Source organism: Podarcis filfolensis (assembly GCF_964270895.1).
Source record: "Podarcis filfolensis genome assembly, chromosome: Z".
In the NCBI taxonomy this organism is placed as follows: domain Eukaryota; kingdom Metazoa; phylum Chordata; class Lepidosauria; order Squamata; family Lacertidae; genus Podarcis; species Podarcis filfolensis.
The window spans coordinates 21,798,916-21,817,502 of record NC_139617.1 but is presented as its reverse complement, the minus strand read 5'-3'; the positions used below and the strand labels follow the sequence as shown (position 1 = coordinate 21,817,502).

The 18,587-nt window shown below is 43.7% G+C and overlaps 1 protein-coding gene and 1 long non-coding RNA gene across 2 annotated transcripts in view; one reads left to right on the top strand and one right to left on the bottom strand.

The window, feature by feature from the left end:
• Window positions 1-833, bottom strand: part of BRWD3 (bromodomain and WD repeat domain containing 3) — a 78,002-nt gene extending 77,169 nt beyond the window's left edge. The window contains exon 1 of the mRNA XM_083595785.1: window positions 66-833. Coding sequence (XP_083451911.1) covers window positions 66-804 — 739 coding nt within the window. The 5' untranslated portion in view covers window positions 805-833. The remainder of the gene's footprint in view (window positions 1-65) is intronic.
• Window positions 336-15,823, top strand: LOC310754349. The gene is made up of 4 exons (XR_014543735.1): window positions 336-455; window positions 866-937; window positions 10,539-10,799; window positions 14,161-15,823. It is a non-coding gene; the product is annotated as an uncharacterized lncRNA (long non-coding RNA).
• Window positions 15,824-18,587: the final 2,764 nt, after the last annotated feature.

The window sequence follows — 18,587 nt, the reverse complement described above, 5'->3', positions numbered from 1 at the left end:
AAGCAGGGCGAGGGAAGCCCAAGGAGGCAGCCTCCGCCTCAGCCCCCGCGGCACCCGAGACTCACCGGCTTCCAGCTGGGTCGGGGCGGCCGCCGCCATCCCTCGTTTCCTCAGAAGAAGGCCCGTCAGGAAGGAGCACCGAGGGAGAAGGGAAAGGCGCCGGGGGCGCCGCCGTCGCTGCCGCTGTTGGGGATGGTCCCTGTCCCAGGAAAGGGCGGGCGAGCTGCCTGCCTGAGGAGCGGCTCCTGTTACGACCGCCCGGAACAGCCCCAGCGGCTGGGTATATATGCTGCCGCTGCCGCACGCCGCCTCATTAGCGCCTCGCCGGCTCCATATAGCCCCCGCCGCGGAGGAGGGACCGAGCCCGTGCCGGCCCTCAGACTGGCTGCTCGCCTGAAGGGGAATGGAGGAGGACGGAGAGAGGGGAGAGACAGCGGCGGCTCCGTAATTACGGGGTGGGGGGTGGGGGATAGAGAGACAGAAGGGAAGCAGGCAGGAAGGCTGTTCAGTAGCCGAGGGAGCCTCCGGCCGCATGGGGGCGGTGGAACGGGCTGGCCTGTGGGAGGCGGCCGAGGCTGCGGTCGGAAGAGGCAGGGAAGGCGGAAAAGGGGAAGGGGGCTTGGGCCTAGCGGAGCCTGAGGCCTGCGCACCCCGAGGGCCTTGGGCTGCCCCCCGATTCCGCCCCTCGGCTTCTGCGGCTTGATCTTTGCCCCAGATTGGGAAGAGGTGGCCATGGTCGTCGGCTGTCAGTTTCAGAAATGTCGGCTGCTCGCTTGCTGCGTTTAATTTGTTGATTTTATCCATATGCAAAATAAAATAAAAGGTTATTATTTAAAACCCCATCCATTGTTGTTGTTCCTTTCAGGAGTGCAGGGATGCGTTTCCGAGCTCCCGATCTTCCTGCCCGACAATTATCCTCACGCAGCAGCCTCTTGAGGTAGGTTAGGCTGAAAGAAAGCCTCCCTAGCCCAGTGAGCGTCGTGGTGGAATGGGGGATTTGAACTTGGACCCCCCCCCCAAATTCGGTCTTGGCAGGGCATGTATGGAGATGTGACGATCACTTGTCAGAGCTGTCAACATTTCGTGCAAGGGAGTTCAAAAAGCACACATTATTATTAACACACTAGGTGTAAAGGTAAAAGGACCCACGGATGGTTCAGTCCAGTCAAAGGTGACGGGTTGCAGTGCTCATCTCGCTTTCAGGCTGAGGGAGTTGCCATTTGTCCACAGACAGCTTTCTGGGTCATGTGGCCAGCATGACTAAACCGCTTCTGGCACAACAGAACACCATGACAGAAACCAGAGCGCACGGAAACACTGTTTACCTTCCCGCTACAGTGGTACCTATCTACTTGCATTGGCATGCTTTCAAACTACTAGTGGCAGGAGCTGGGACAGAGCAATGGGAGCTCACCCCGTCGCGGGGATTCGAACTGCCAGCGTGCCAGTCGGCAAGCCCAAGAGTCTCAGTGGTTTAGACCACAGTGCCAACACACTACAGTCATACCTCGGGTTACAGACTCTTCAGGTTGTGTTTTTTCAGGTTACAGACGCACTGAAACCCGGATGTACCGGAACAGGTTACTTCTGGGTTTTGGCGGTCGCGCATGCGGAGAAGCACTGAATCGCAACCCGCACATGCGTAGACACAGCGCTGCAGGTTGCGAACGTGCCTCCTGCACGGATCACGTTCGCAGCCTGAGCATCCACTGTATGTTGTTGGCATCCACCTATCTTTAGAGACAGTGGGAGTGAAATCAAACTGTTGTGTTAGTTGCAGTGAAGCAACATTTTCAGGGCGCAAGCCTGGGCAGTGTGTGTGGAAGTCCTGAGCTGCCCAGATGACAAGACGCACACCCTCGGCCTCGCTAATGTGGTTCAAAGGAAAGACCGGTATGTTTGGCACCAGTTTGGGTGCAGGAGCCTTAGGAACTCCACGCACGTGTAGGGCTTACTCCTTAGCCTTTTCTCTCAAAGATGTCCCACGAGGCAGCAGAGGTTTAGGATCAGAGTTTTCCTTCTCCAAGATGCATGGGCGTAGCCAGGATTTTTGTTATGGGGGCATAACCTCAGATTTGTAATGATTTGTATTTATTGATTTGGGGAGCAGCTCCCCGCCCCCCGCCCCGCTATGCCCATGCCTAGATGGGCTACCTTCCCAGGTTGACAGGCCCCATCCGTCACTCACTTGCCACTACAGCACATGTAGAAACCACCTTGTTGACAGTCCACTCAATCCACCAGAGCCTCTCTTCACATGCAGGGGAAGTCCCTAACCAAGGGTTTGAGAGCTATTGGCTACCCTCACCTGCCTTAGCCAGCCAGTCAAAGCAGTTTCATGGGGTGTAGTCACTGTTGCATGCTGACAGCATCTAGGAGCCACAGGTGAAAGCTGAGTACACATTGGAGACCAAAGGTGGGCAAACTACCCAAGAAGGAACACAATGTGTCCCCCACCAGAGGTACCAACCCACCCCATACACCCCCTTTTACACTATAGGCATTGCATTATTGAGATATGAGTGGGCTTTATTTTGGGAAATACTGGTTCCTGTGTGTGCATTGGGTTTGTATGTGTGTCTGCTGATGCACAAATAAATGATATGACTAACACTGGGTAGGCAGTTAGACCCCTCGCTTAAGAAATGTTCTAATTTCAAGCAGAAGGGTGGTTTTGTTGCGTTTTGAGGGGTCTGTTATATTCAGAGAACACGGCTGTTTCTTCATGGCAAAAATTCTGAAGCGGGGTTTCTTAGCTTTCTATTTCCAGAAATATTTTTAGTGTAGTAGTTGCTATTATATTAGTTTAAGAGCAAAACGAGGATTGGAGGTGCTGCCTTGATTGAAGTATAGTCTTGCAAATTGGGGGGGGGCATGAGCATAGCAGGGATTTTTGTTAGAGGGGCAGGCTTTTGTTGGGGAGCAGAACCTCAAATTTGTGTTGCTTTTTATTGATATTGATTGATTTGTGGGGCAGCTGCCCCTTCTTGGTTATGGCCATGGGGTGGGGTGTTAGTCTGAATACCTGGGCACTCCTAATTCCTGGATCAGCCAGGCCAGCCTGATAATCACCTGGGAGATCAGCCAGTAATAAAGACAAGGGGAAGATAATGGGCCATTAAGAAAAACAAATGGGAGGGGTCCATCCCTCAACCCAGAGTTCATTTGGAAGACAAAAGAGAATTTTGAAGTAGAGTTTTAAGCATTGCGCCTGGAATTTTTGCATGATGTGAGTTGAGTAGGGGGGTTGGGCTGAGAGGTAAAGTGGGAGTCTGTAAAACACAACAAGTTGGAGAAGGAGAGTCAGAGCCATGGCTGAGGTCAGTTTGAAGCCAAGGTTGCAGCTATGGGAGAAGCAGGACCTTCTTATTTGTTCTTTGCTTCTAATTTCCCCCACCCATTCCTTTATTTTGAATATTTTCTTCTTTCGCTGCTTTTTAACTTTCCTTCTTTAAATTTGAAAACTTCCAGCAAATTTCCAGCAAAAATATGACTTTGTTCTGATTCATGTCAAATATGGCAGCATCCACTTTGTTCCTCAGGGCGCCACCCCCATTTTTTTTGCCCACTGTTGAAAGGTAGACACTACTTCTCTACCAGGTGGCATATCAAAATATGCACCATCCCATCAAGTTAACAGCTGAATATTTTTAATTTGCAAAGTAACAACAAAGCTGATTTGTGGTGAATGTGGAATAGTAGGAAAGGAGGTATCAAGAAATACCAAAAGGAGAAGGAAGTGGGTTTAGAAAGAAGGAAGTTAAAGTAAGGGAGTATTCATTCAAAGGATTACATTTTTTTAATAACCCCCCCACACACCCCAATTCCTTCTCATAATCTAGAATATTTCATCAGTTGGTTTGCCACATACCTCCTGTGCATGGTGATCATATTGCTAAATATGTCAGACCCTCCAAGGGTCCCTGTTTTCCAGGGACGTCCCTGATTTAGAGAAGCTGCCCTAGTTTCTGATTTGATCCTGGAATGTCCCGCTTCTCCTTAGGATGTCTGTACTGTATTATCATTGGAGAAATGTTGGAAGGTATGATAGATGTCCCCCTTTTCAAGAGAGAAATGTTGGAGGGTATGGAGTTATCCAACCCCCGAGCTGCCTGAAGGCAATCTTGTATAGTTTTTTAATGTCTGATGTTTTATTATGTTTTTAAATGTGTTGGAAGCTGCCCAGAGTGATGAGGCAATCCAATAAGATGTGTGGGGTATACATAGTAGAAATATGGAACGGGGCGTCCCTATTTTCATCAGAGAAATGTTGGAAGGCATGTTATGACTATTATTTCTCCTTTTTTCATGCTTCATACACTAACAAATTAGCTAGTATCTGTTATTATGTTGGTTTTTCATTATATTTCCAGTTTACTTATAGCATTGTTCTGATTATTAAGGTTTCGTGTAAACCCCCCCCCCCCACATAAATCTTGGGACCAATAATACAGAAATGCTGTGAAGCAGTTGTTTCTGAAGAAGACGCTAATAGCAAATTGCTTATTCTAAGACATTCAGTAATTTCAAAATATTAGCCATATCCCCAGGAGCTAGGTTTGATGCTCTAGCTCAGGCATGCCCAACAGGTAGATCGTGATCTACCGGTAGATCACTGGACGTCTGCGGTAGATCACTGGTAGATCATCGGCTCCCTCCAAAGAAGCTGAACAACTGTGGCTCCCCTAAAAAAAGCTCTGACCTGAACCCCAAAAAAGGGTTTAGATCGCTGCTAGTTTTTAACTGAGTAGATCACAGTCTCTTGGGAGTTGGCCACCCCTGCTCTAGCTGTACAAGTTGTGCATTTTATACTCAATAGGTTGCATGGCATCCTTTTTTTAATTGATACCTACTCTACAGACCGCCCCCAGCCCCCCTGACAGCCCCGTTTTGTGTGGCAGCCCCTCTTTTTGTACAAGTGCCCCGGGGTTCGGGCGTTCTGGAGTTTTTTTCGGCTGCGGCAGCTGCATTGGGAAGGAGACGTGGGAGCTCCTTCCGAAAGCCGAGTTAGTGGTTCCTAAGCTTTGTGATCAAAACGGGTAGGACTCTAGGACCCTGCTGCCTGAAGCCAGGCAAGTCCATCCTATCTCAGCGTACGCTTCCATAGAAGGATCATCGGGATCTCTGCCATCCCTTCCCTTCCTAGCTTGGAAAGGCACCCTCGCCACAGGAAATCTCTAGGAAGCGGCATCCTCAGTGACTTCTTTCCTCTACGACCCCTCCAACGGTGCCGCTTCTTTCTTTTTCTTTGACTCCATCGGGGATTCTTACTGTGTCTCCTCCATCACCTTCACCGGTTCCCAAGAGCGCTTGTCTTGCGCGCGCGCGCGCGCACACACAGGCTTAAGCAAATTGATGTTTATTTTATTTTATTTTATTGTTATTTCTCCACCACCACCATATCGCTCAATGTAAAGGGCTTGCGGCTTGTTCTTTGTTTTCCGCTCCAGAAACTAAAAGGGGATGGGGGAGGGGAGACCAAAATCCTCTTGCAAATCCAGCCCTCCAAAAATAATCCCCCCATTTGGCTACCTGAGCCATTCATGGATGGAGCAAGGGTGGATGTGCTTGCCAATTGATTTTTGGGGTGCTTTAGTTCAGTGCCTGCTGTTGGGGGGAGGTACGCAGACAATTTGCAGTTATTTTTTGTTTTTCTGCCTGCCTGTTGAAGCCCATCCCCAGTCATATTTGCAAATTTACTTTGAAGTAAGTAACCTTAACTGGAGTTAAGGATTTGCTCCCAGGCAAATGTGCAGGACTGGGCTTCAGGGCTGCATTCCGAATATTTTGCATGCTCACATGAGAGTAAACCATTGATCTCAAGAATATTTGCAGTAAAAGCATACAGAATTGGGCTGCTGATCTTTTTGGCCCTGGCCCTGCTCCCTCTTTCGGCTCCTGCGGAAAGGTGACTTTGAGATGCCTTCCCTCTTTCAGCCTAAGTGGCAAATATATATAGAATATATGCATTTGGAAATTAAGATGCAGATTATGTTGATGACTGGGCTGCTGTCAGTGCAAATTACAATTGCTGGGTTTAGATATATTGTGATGTATTTTAAGTATTGCTTTTAACCAGCTTGTTTTTGTTGTTCTTTATTTTATAACTGATTTTTGAAATGTTATAAGCCGCATTGAATCCCAATTTGGCAGGATAGAAATATATTGCATAATTAATAAAATAAAATAAAATGAGAGGCAGTGGGTTGGAATCCATGTACATTACTTTTGAGTTTCTTGGAGGATAAACATACAAATTTAGTAATAAGAACATAATTTGGCATCTCACTTATATTAGTGTGGCTCAATATTAAGAGTACATATTTTTAAATGTGTGGTTTTTAAAGCACAAAATAAATAAGAAATATTTCTACACTAAATTATAGAGGAGTAGTGAGCAGAGCTTCATACACACAGAGCTGCATATACGTGAAAATGGAATTCCAATAGGGACAAATGTAAGGTTCTACACTTAGGCAGGAAGAACCAACTAAACAAACATTAAGGTGAGAGATACCTGGCTTAAAAGAAGTACGCGTTAAAAGGATCTAGAGCAGTGGTTCCCAATTAGAGGTCCAGGAGCCCTTGGGGGTCCTTGGAATGCACCCAGGGGGTCCACGGCCCCATCCCTTGCCTCCCCCCAACAAATTTTTGTCATTTTTGCATGGTAATATCACAAATTTTATGGTCTAAAACAACAATATACTGGCCAAAATTGGTTTTGAAATCACACTGCAATAACAATTTTGACCCTGCAATATGCAGGAATATATCACTCCTCATGCAAGGGAGGACAGTTGATTTCAAGGCACCACCAATAGGATGATAAACAGGGCAGCTGATCACCCTCAGTTCAAGGCACCATGGCACTATCTTCCCCTGGCACTGAGGTGGAGCAGCTTTTCTCATCCAGCAGGAAAGCAGCAGCAGCCACAGTGGAGGTACATCTTCAATGGCTGCCCCACTGATGCATACCCCCCATCCCAATCCCTTCCTACTCAACCCATGCAGTGGAGGTGACTCTGCCTCCTTTCCTCCCTCCACCCATCCAATCTCTGCAGCTTCTTCCCTCATCCCCACGCCTGATCTCCAATTTCAGACATAGTGACATATCGAAATATTGTGATGTTTAATTGCTGATATATCACGATGTTGAAAACCAGATATCACTCAGCCCTGGTCTGTTTTTTAGTGTACCTAAAATCCTTTGGTTATTAAGAGCTAACCCACATTTTGTTCAAAAAATTGTTTTGCAGAGGTAACTACCATGGAGTTATCAAATTTTTCAAAAGTAGGGGATCTGTGGCTTGACTTCTGAAAAATAAGGGGTCCTCAGTAATTAGCTAATTGGGAACCACTGATCTAGAGGTCTTAGTAGACCACAAGCTGAACCTGAGTCAACAATGTGATGCAGCAGCAAAAAAACAAAAAACGCTGTTCTAGGCGGCATCAACAAAAGTATAGTGTCCAGATCAAGGGAAGTAATAGTCCCACTCTATTCTGCCTTGGTCAGACCACACCTGGAATACTGTGTCCAGTTCTGGGCGCCACAATTTAAGAAGGATGTTGACAAGCTGGAACGTGTGCAGAGGAGGGCAACCAAAATGATCAAGGATCTGGAAACCCAACCTTATGAGGAACAATTGAGGGAATCTGGTATGTTTAATCTGGAAAAGAGGAGACTGAGAGGAGATAGGATAGCCATCTTCAAAGTAGTGTTTGAAATTAGCTGGGTCCCAGGCAACCAAGTGAAGATGCCTGGGCTCCAGGACAGCACCATATAGTGGTGAACAACGTTATAGTTAATTGTTGTAGCTTGTCTTCACTTACCGCACTCCACTGCCCTGCTCACAGTTGCGAAGAATATTCTTACGTTATGAATGGTTTGTGTCACCATTAAGAAAAAGAGGTAGGTATAGGCCAATATATATGTGGACTGTTCCTGGGTAAAGTGACTTTCCTTCTTTAAGTTCTCAAAAGTTCTTAACCTAACTCAAGGTTGTCATCTGAACTAGCCAGATGTTTAACTGACAATCAATCACAGTCAGTCAATCCTTTGCAAAAATAAGACTTCACAGCTGTCTTGCCCCAAAATGGCAACCAGACATTCCATTTCGGTGACTGTAACCTTGGTATAAGGAGCCATTTGGTGCTTAGTTTATATATCTGAGTTTCTAACACTGCTTCAAATATCTGTCACATGGAAGATGGAGCCAGTTTGTTTTCTCCTGCTCTGGAGGGGGAAGGCATTCATCCAAATGAATATCTTCAAGTGAGAAGAAAGGAGACTTACACCAAACATCAGGAATAACTTTCTGGCAGTAAGAGCTGTTCCCTTGACGGTGGACTCTATTTCCTTGGAGGTTTTTAAGCAGAGGTTGGATGGCCATTTGTCATGGATGCTTTTGATGAGATTTCTGCATTGCAAGTAGTTGGAGTACATAACCCTCAGGATCTCTTCCAATTCTACAATTATATCAGTAGCCTGCTCCAGAGTAATTTGGAGCAGAGCTTTCAGGGAGGAGGTCCCTGTTTTGTGGGAAAACAGTATTGCTCTTGATATACAGTGGCCAGCCACTCTTTGTACTTAATGGAAACAGTGGGACGACTTCTTCTTTTTTCTTCCAACAAGCTTTACTGGCTGGATGAAAACAGATCTCTTCCTCATTTGTTCATTTTGTATTGTTTAAAAATTGTTTTTGTATTGTTTTGTACTGTTTTTAAAGTAGCTATTTTTTTGGTATAGTTGTAAATCATAGAATTGCAAGGGATCCCGAGGGTCATCTAGTCCAACTTCCTGCGATGCAGGAAGGTAAACTAAACCTTACATGGCAGAAGGCCATCCAACACATGTAAAACACAATTCAGTAATTACTGCTAGTAGTAGAGTAATATTATGAAGCTGCTTATATACAGAGTTCAGCCATTGGCCCATTGAGTCTAGGACAATGTATGTCATGTAGAGTATCTCTGGCTGTGCTAACAGGCAACTGCTCTCTGACTCTTTTTCAGTGGGTGAAGTGGGAAGTCGTGGCAAACCCCACCCTGTGCACTCCGGGGGGTAGGGAGAGAGAATGTGTCGTAGTTCTGTCACTCTTAAAAATGACTCTGTGTGTTCATACCCTCCAACATTCCTCAGATGAATGCTAGAGGGTATGACTCTAGGATCTCAAAAGGGATGAAGGGCAGGATATAAATCTATACCGTTGATAAATGAATATCCTTATATCCCATATTTAGCCTTTTATCTTAGTTGATAATGCCTCTTGCTTACATGGATGGAGGTGTGGGTGTGTGTAGGAACCTGTGACTTGTGTGTGGCTGGAATTGAACCTATTATAGAAAGGTAAGAGTCACATTTGCCGTTCCACCCATTTTTGCCTCTGGATTGCCTATCACTGCCATGTGTCCCCATCCCTGGTCAAGATTCAGTATGATGTACAGCAGGGGTCAGCAACCTTTTTCAGCCCTGAGCCGGTCCACCGTCTCTCAAACCATGTGGTGGGCCGGACTATATTTGGGGGGGGGGGCGGGAATGAACTAATTCCTATGCCCGACAAATAACCCAGAGGTGCATTTTAAATAAAAGCACACATTCTACTCATGTACAAACACCAGGCAGGCCCCACAAATAACCCAGAGATGCATTTTAAATAAAAGGAAACATGCTACATGAAGGCCAGATTCAGAAGGCGATTGGGCCGCATCTGGCCCATGGGCCTTAGGTTGCCTACCCCTGATGTACAGTCACTACATCATGTATGGGCACATGCCAGCTGACTGGCACTGTCAGAGCTAAAGGCTGCGTGAAATTCTCTCCATTAAGGAAGGTAAACGGCGTTTCTGTGCGCTGCTCTGGTTCGCCAGAAGCGGCTTAGTCATGCTGGCCACATGACCCGGAAGCTGTATGCTGGCTCCCTCGGCCAATAAAGCGAGATGAGCGCCGCAACCCCTAATGGTCAGGGGTCCCTTTACCTTTATATGCCCTACTATAATAATAGCAATAAGCAATAAGCAATGACATAACATGCTGACAAAGAGACAGAGCTTGTGAACCAGGAGCTTCCCTGGTTCAGATTTCACCCCATCTCTCACCTTTAACTTCCCATCTTCTATATGAAGTTTATGATTCTAGATAACTATCGATTTGTTTTTATCAGTATTTGACCTGTGAGTTCCTTGCACTCAATGAGGGTCGCACTCCAAAAATGTTGCCTTGTTGAGAAATAGTTGTATTCTTGAAACATTTTAAGGCTACCATGACAGTGAGACATGGGAGGGGTAATGTGGCTGGGAGAAGTGGAGTAGGAGAGATGGAAGTTAACAAATGGGTGATGGTGGGTGCAAATGGTTGTTTAGCCAGGGGGTAGGGCAGATGTAGAAAGTGAATGCCATTTAAGAAGGTCTACCTGGCCTAGATGGGCACATATTGGGTAGGGGGTACAGTGAGCAGACTTGCTCTCCCTCCATGCTGTCCTGGTCTTCCCTTAGTTCTTAATGTAGTGCTTTGTAAAAGTACTTTATATGTGTATCTATAGCAGTGACCAGAGAAGGAATGACCCCCTGGGAGGAGCACAGAAAGAAGAAATGCCGTGGTGCATCTGCAGCAGCACAATTGGGTGCCTATCTGCACCAGCTGCAACAAAACATGTCTCTCCTATATCAGTCTCTACAGCAACAGCAAGCAACCTTCTAGCAGTTTGCCCTCATCCCCAAAGGCACACTCCTCCATTGTCTCCTGAGACAGATGGATGACAACCAACCACCTCTTGTAATTCTTAAACAGCCGTGTAAAACAGGTAAGTCAGTGTTATCGTCTCCATGTTTCAGAAGGCAACATGGAAACTTGTGAAACTGGTGCTCTTTGGAAGTTTTGGGCTACAATTCCCATCTGCACGTGCAGGCTAGGACTCATGAGAGTTGTAGTCCAAAACATCTGGAGGGCACTAGATTAACAAAGGGCTAACCCAGCAACAAAGGTCTGTATAGTTAAAGCTATGGTTTTCCCAGTAATGATGTATGGAAGTGAGAGCTGGACCATAAAGAAGGCTGATCGCCGAAGAATTGAAGCTTTTGAATTATGGTGCTGGAGGAGACTCTTGAGAGTCCCATGGACTGCAAGAAGATCAAACCTATCCATTCTGAAGGAAATCAGCCCTGAGTGCTCACTGGAAGGACAGATCCTGAAGCTGAGGCTCCAATACTTTGGCCACCTCATGAGAAGAGAAGACTCCCTGGAAAAGATCCTGATGTTGGGAAAGATTGAGGGCACAAGGAGAAGGGGACGACAGAGGACGAGATGGTTGGACAGTGTTCTCGAAGCTACAAACATGAGTCTGACCAAACTGCAGGAGGCAGTGGAAGACAGGAGTGCCTGGCGTGCTCTGGTCCATGGGGTCATGAAGAGTCGGACACGACTAAACAACGAAACAACAGCAACATCCTTGAATCTTGTATATTTTACATGCTTAGTGGCCGGCCAGCTGAAATCGCACAAATTAAATGCACGCCGGGTGGAGAGCTTAAAAGCTCTTTCCACGCTGGATTTTCCTTGCTTACTAGGCTCTAGGGAGCTTCCATGAGAGCCTCTCAGAACTCAGTAAGCAAGGCAGAAAGCTTAAAAGCTCTCTGCTTTGCACGGTGGTCAAGTCCCTCTTTGTGCACCGGCTTCGGAAAGGTAGGGATGGTCGTGCGGGGTTGGTTCCAGCGTTGTTCTGACTGTATGCAATTTCAGCTTTACATGCAATTGCCTGGAACGTAATCTCCATGCATGCTTATCTTTGCCTTGTGTTTTTCCTCTCTATTTCTGAGAAGAGAGCATACCGTTCCCAAATAATTATGGGAACTGTATTTTGTTAAGAGTGGTGGGAATTGTAGTTCTGAAAGGGGTGTGCTGCAGTTCCCAGGATGCTTTTTTTAGGAAGCCAGGCGCTTTGAATGTGCCTTTAATGTATGGGGCCTAAACAACAACAACAACAACCTAGCAACATTGTGACCAGAGTCTTAGCCCCTTCTTCTGTCCATTTCTCCTTTAGCTTCATATTCTTCCTCTTCCATTACCCCAGAGCTACACAATGCTCAGTGACGTAATTGCCGTTACTATCTCCTAAATTCTTGTCCTGGGGTTTCTCTTTCCCACCGCAGCTATTTGCTTTGTTTTAAATCTGATGCCAATTCATTACCATCCTGCTTTATATAAATACTTCCCCTAGATGGAGCTCCATAACCAACAATTGCTTTTAGTACTACTGTATAGCGCAAGGCTGAATTCAAAAGACTGCTTATTCAAGGAGGCCTTTCTTCTTTGTACTATCTGTTCTGTTTCCAATTCAGTCTGCTTATGCAGAAACAAATGCTGGGGAGTCCATAAAATACAGATTTATTACTGTAAATTATAAAAGCTGTTCATACGATTGGTGGGGAAACAATTTCATATAAGGCACAGTATAATCTGTTCTGCTGTGGACTGATTTATAATCTCATAGCTGCTAGGCAGCTGTTATGTTCTATGTCCTGGTGTTCTACAGGATGGTACACACTTTATAGCTGCAATATATTTGATTCTTATAAATCAGACAATTCTCTATCAACTGCAATTATATGTGTTTTATGAATGATACATATTATACAATATGTAACTAAGTACGGATAAAATATGGAAAGATAATGTAAAAGATAATGGCGATTCAGTGATGTAGAAATGGATACTGTCTTTTCTTTTTTTTTCTTTAGAATTCTTCACTTTTTTTACCTTTTTTTTAGAACCCCACCCCCGAGACTATTCCATTGTAACTACCCAACCTCCCATAATTTCAACACCTCTTGACTACTTTCCGTTTTAACAGAACAAATTCTACAAATCACCCTCCATATCTCCTCAAAATCATTTCTCCTACATATTCCCCTTCTTACCTTAATGACACATGTTAATTTATCATTAATAGCTATATCCTGCATCTCTTTATACCATTCTTCCATTTTATATTCTGCTTGCCCCTTCCTAGCTATAATAATTCATGCAGCTGTCAATAAATTAGACTACTTCTCCAGGTTAGTGATCTGGCCCTGAACCCTGGCTTAACTGTTATTCAAACCCACCTTCTTTCATGCAACATGTATTTTCCATACATAAAATTATTATCCATGCACCCCACATGTAGTCTCTTGCAAGAGGTTTTTTCCCCCTCCCCCATTCAGATTAGGAATTGAGCTGTTGGTTTTCTTCAGCTTACTCTTTTCGAACTTCTCAACTTCAGAGAGGTCATGTTTTCCCCACATCTTGGCCACGGGAAAACAAGACACCTCAAGGACTGTAGGCTCTCAGCTGTTCAAGCTACCTGGGCTTTGCACTATCTGTTAGTCCAGTACTTTAACAACTTTTCATGTCGGTGACATACTTTTTTAGACATGCATCATTTTGCAACATGGTAATTCAGTTTTACTAGCAAAATGGAGGTTAAACTAACTCCTTTCCAGCCCCAGGAGGAGTGTGGGGAGCATTCACACAATACACCTACACACTGCAACAGACACACTAACGTGTCACGATACACAGTTTGGAAATCTCTGTGCTAGTTGGTTCACTTAAAAATCAACATTCTTTTCCATCTCTACTCTTAGGTGTTTTTAACATACAGTAATCAACTGTTTTTGAGTACTTCGTCAGTTTTAATTTAAACAAGCTTTCTATTTAAAGCTATTAAAATAAAACATCTTAACTATTAAAAAGAAACTTCTCTGTGCTAATATCATCCTGTTCTTGGGGTAATGCTTAAAATTAAGTTCAGTGTGGTGTTTTACATCTTTATGGAGGCAGTCAGGTAATGGGAAGAAGTATGCATTATGTTGATGTGATACAACCATTCATTTTAATGTGATAGCTTATCACTGAGGAACATTTTTTTTCATTTTCTGTTGCATGTGGTTTTTCAACTGTTTTTATATGTTCTTTCAATGCTGATTTCAAATCTGAAATTGATTTTCGTGTACGTGCTATAGTTATTTTGCAATTTCCGACTTTTGCCGATATGTCATATTTACACTGGGGATAAGTGGACACTGACACGTTGAACTACCCTAACCACATGGTAATTATTGTTTTGCAAACTAAGTTTTTATTTATTTTTATAGTTTTGTAATCTAAATATCTGTATTTTTCAGAATGGACCATGGCTTCTTCAAGTAGATAAAAATGTGTAAACAAGCCTGATCCCTTTTGTTATGTATGTGGCTGCTACACACTTCCTCGTCAAAGACGCAATATAACAGTGTTTGTGAGGCATGCTTATAAAAGCTATTTTGAAATTCCCCATGGCGACCAAGACAAGAAATGGGCCCTGCATATTGTTTATCACAATTGTGAGGAAATGCTTAGAAACTGGACAAAAGGAAAACGGAAGAGTATGCCTTTTGGGGTTCCCATGGTTTGGCAAGAACCCAAGGATCATACAAGTGACTTCTATTTTTGTTTCCCGGTGGTATCTACAATTGTTATTCAGGTACTTGGTAAAGCCTTTCTGCTGACCATTTTGAGATCCACACAGATGATCCAGTTGTGCTCCTCACCAGGTTCACTTCCTTCATCTTCAGAAGAGACGAACCCCTTAAAAACTGGAATTGGGAGTTCCTCAGAGTATGGGATAGGTCTAACTGCTGAAGGAATACTGGGATAGGTTGGTTTTTCTTGCCAACACCCTTTGTATTGACCAAGCAATAATAGCATAACAAAAGGCATCAGGCTTGTTTACACATTTTTGTCTACTTGAAGAAGCCATGGTCCGATCTGAAAAATACAAATATTTAGATTACAAAACTGTAAAAATAAAGAAAATTTAAGTTTACAAAACAATAATTACCATGTGGTTAGGGTAGATCAACATGTCAGTGTCCACTTATCCCCAGTGTAAATAAGACATATCGGCAAAAGTCGGAAATTGCAAGATAACTATAGCATGTACATGAAAATCAATTACAGATTTGAAATCAGCATTGAAAGAACATATAAGAACAGTTGAAAAATCTCATGCAAAAGAAAATGGAAAAAAAAATGTTCCCCAGTATACTGTGTATCCCAAGGGAATACATTTTTTTTGCATACCTCCAACTGTACATAGATATACATGTCATTTTCAATGCTGTACATGTCCTGCTCAATGCTATATAAGTCACTTACATTTATACTCATATTGTACTGCTTTGGCTATGTGTTTAATAAAATATTGAATTCTTGCATTGTGAAAAACAAAGATTATGGTGAAAAGTGAAAAATATGAATTGCAAAAAAAAACTAGAGCTTACAGAACAAAACCAACTTCAGATCAGCACGTCGAAATTAGGTTAGAACAACTGCAGGTGTCAATACAACAAAAATTTTGTTCCCCAGTGATTGACTATATTTCAGATGGTTTTCTGGGACAGGAATGTATTTCTATATTGAGACTCAAAGCATGACTGCAGCTGCTAATAAACAGGGAAGGATATTACAATTGCTGTACTCTGTGATCTTTTTTACAGATTGTCTTCCTGGTGTAAAGACCTGAATTTGCTTCGGTGTCTGATTTATGTACAGTTTAGGAGTGATGAAAGGGAAGCTTGAAGTATGTGTTTTATTCTCTCCTCTTAAGAGAGAATAGGTGGCTTGCTGCTTTTGGTGGTGGAATTCTTCAACCAAGCCTTTGGCTAACTAACATCCTATATCCTTTTAAATGTCTTTGTGGGATAGTGGGGGGGGGGGAGGTTATTGATTTGTTTTGCTCTTGTTTTTATTATGTATTTTAGTTTTTTATCTAGTCATTTTACGCTGTGAACCGCCCTGAGATCTACAGATGAAGGTCAGTATACAAATTTTTTAAAATATTTTTTTATTAATTTTTCAACAAAATTATACAATTTTATCCAAATTTTAACAAATTAAATCTTTTTGGACTTCCTTCAGCTTCTCTGGTAATCATCCATAGTTATTCTTTAGTACGCATTCCCTTCATTGTATTGCCATTTATCTTCCCTCCTCCTTCTATTTCTTTTTGACAATACATCTTAACTTTTACAGTGCTTCTTGAAACCTCAAATTTAATAAATAAAATAAAGCCTCACCAGTTCAGAGAGAGATCCATGTCCAAATTAGGCAGCCAGGCAAGTTTTCTGCCACTGATTTTGTGTGGACATCTGTACTGATGAAACTGTGCTTTTCTTTCTTTCTTTATTTTTGCCACCCATTCTAATGTGTGATAAAGATGGGCAACCTATGGCCCTTCAAGGCATTCATTGTGAGAACCCGTATGTGTGCCCAAGCCACCCCTGCCACAGAATTCCTCCAGTCTTTACCATCACCAATTTGTTCTGCTGTCGGTGGAGGGCATGACTGCAATAGGCATTAAGCAACTGGAGTTGTTTTCTCCAGTTGCTTTAGGTTGCTTAATTGTTGCTTTATTTTTTACTTTAATTTTTAAAAATCTGAAGAAATTTTTAAAGAAAGCGTGAGTGCATGCACACACGCGCATGCACACACACACATGCAGTGCTTTGTTTTGAGTTCATGACAGCATATTCTCTAACTTTGCCACAGAAAATGTTGTTAGGATGCTGCAGCTGCATCTGTTGAGCTGTCAGTTCATGAACTGCAGGAAAAGGTTGAAGCAACAACAAACATGTAGCTTGGAGATGAGAAAACTGAGTGGGGTCACGATGGCATTCATCAAATAATTGAAGGGCCCTTGATTATAAGAGGGAAATGGCTTGTCCTTTGCTTCCACAGGATTAGTTCTAATGGGCTTGAGTTAGGTAGATTTCAGTGGAACTTCAGAAGCAGTCTCTTAATGGAAAGAGAAGTTCAATAATGAAACCAATTACCAGAGCACACCGCTCTCAGGGTTGATTTATATGAACAACTCAACATAATTGTTTGCTCTGAAACTATCATGATTCAGTCTCTGCATTGTAGATAGAATTTGCTGATCCGGAGGCATAAGTGCAGAAAGCTTTTTCTTTTATATTTTTCCATTCCAACCTCCACATGCGTCTCATAAATATTTTTACCCATCTCTTGTAATTCCTTCTCCCATTCTCCTTTCATACTCAACTCATTATGCCTTGCTCCTTTTCATTCCTCCTTCCAGGTCCCTTTTACATTCACCTCTTCATCACTGGTCAGCTGCTGGATTCTGCCTTTTTAGCTGGAAAAGAAAGAACCTACTCATCTGACTTAATTTACTAGGGTTCTTTACTTTAGCAACTGAAATAAATCAGCCTATTAACATCATCAGTAGCAGATGTAGACTGTGCTGCGGAAACCAGAAACTTGCCCACACACCACTCTTCCATCTGCTGTATTCTTCTAAATTCATATTCTCATTACTTGTGAAGAGCTCTCATTTTATCCTAAGTTTTGTCATGCTTAAATAGAAAATTGAAGCACATCAATACTGCAGTGGTAAGTGTCATTTTTCCTAGTTGTGATTAGTACATGTTTACTATACAGTCATATTACTTTGTGGAGGACAGACCTCTGTTTGAAAGGCTATCCAGTCTAAATCCGGTTTAAAGATAAAGAACTATAAGAACAGGAGGGGCCTTGAAGATAAAAAAAGATAAAGTGGCCCATCAAGCTGGAGAAGGAGACTGGTCAGGTGCTCAAGGTCACTGGGCCCAGTCTTCCCCACTATGGTGAGATGTAAAAGGTAAAAAAAGATAAAGGACCCCGGACGGTTAAGTCCAGTCAAAGGCGACTATGTGGTTGCAGCGCTCATCTTGCTTTCAGGCTGAGGGAGCCGGCGTTTGTCCACAGACAACTTTCTGGGTCATGTGGCCAGCATGACTAAACCACTTCTGGCACAACGGAACATTGCGATGGAAACCAGAGTGTATGGAAATGTTGTTTACCTTCCCGCCTCAGTGATACCTATTTATCTACTTGCACTGGCAGGAGCTGGGACAGAGCAACGGGAGCTCACTCCATCGCAGTAATTTGAACCGCCAACCTGATTGGCAAGCCCAAGAGGCTCAATGGTTTAGACCACAGCATGCATGTTTATTTAAATTATAAGTAAATATTTCTTAACTGGAATCTATACATATGCATTAGCAGATGCAAACTTTATGTGAAAAAGTCTTCTGTCATTCTTTTTGGTGATGAATCTAAGTCAGCCAAGTCAGTTAACTTCAGTGGGCACACTATGTGAGTGGACACCACTCATGTATTCATGTCAGCTGTAGTGATGGCACTGAGGATTCAGCTTTTGGCCCAAGATGAACAGATCAAAAAGCAATATGCCACAGGCAGACTGCTGACTGAAGTGGGCTCTCATGGCTGAGAAGGATCCAGTGTAGTTCAGCTGAAACCGTGCCACCTCCACATCAGGGGCTCCCCCCCCCCCCCGCAGTTCAGCTTGATTAGCCAAACTGTTGCTTATAACTTTGGCAGATGTAAAAAAGAAGGGGTGTTTTGGGGATGCACATCGTCCTGATAAAAAGGTGAAGGGACCCCTGACCATTAGGTCCAGTCGCAGACGACTGGGGTTGCGGTGCTCATCTCGCTTTATTGGCCAAGGGAGCCGGCGTACAGCTTCCAGGTCATGCGGCCAGCATGACTA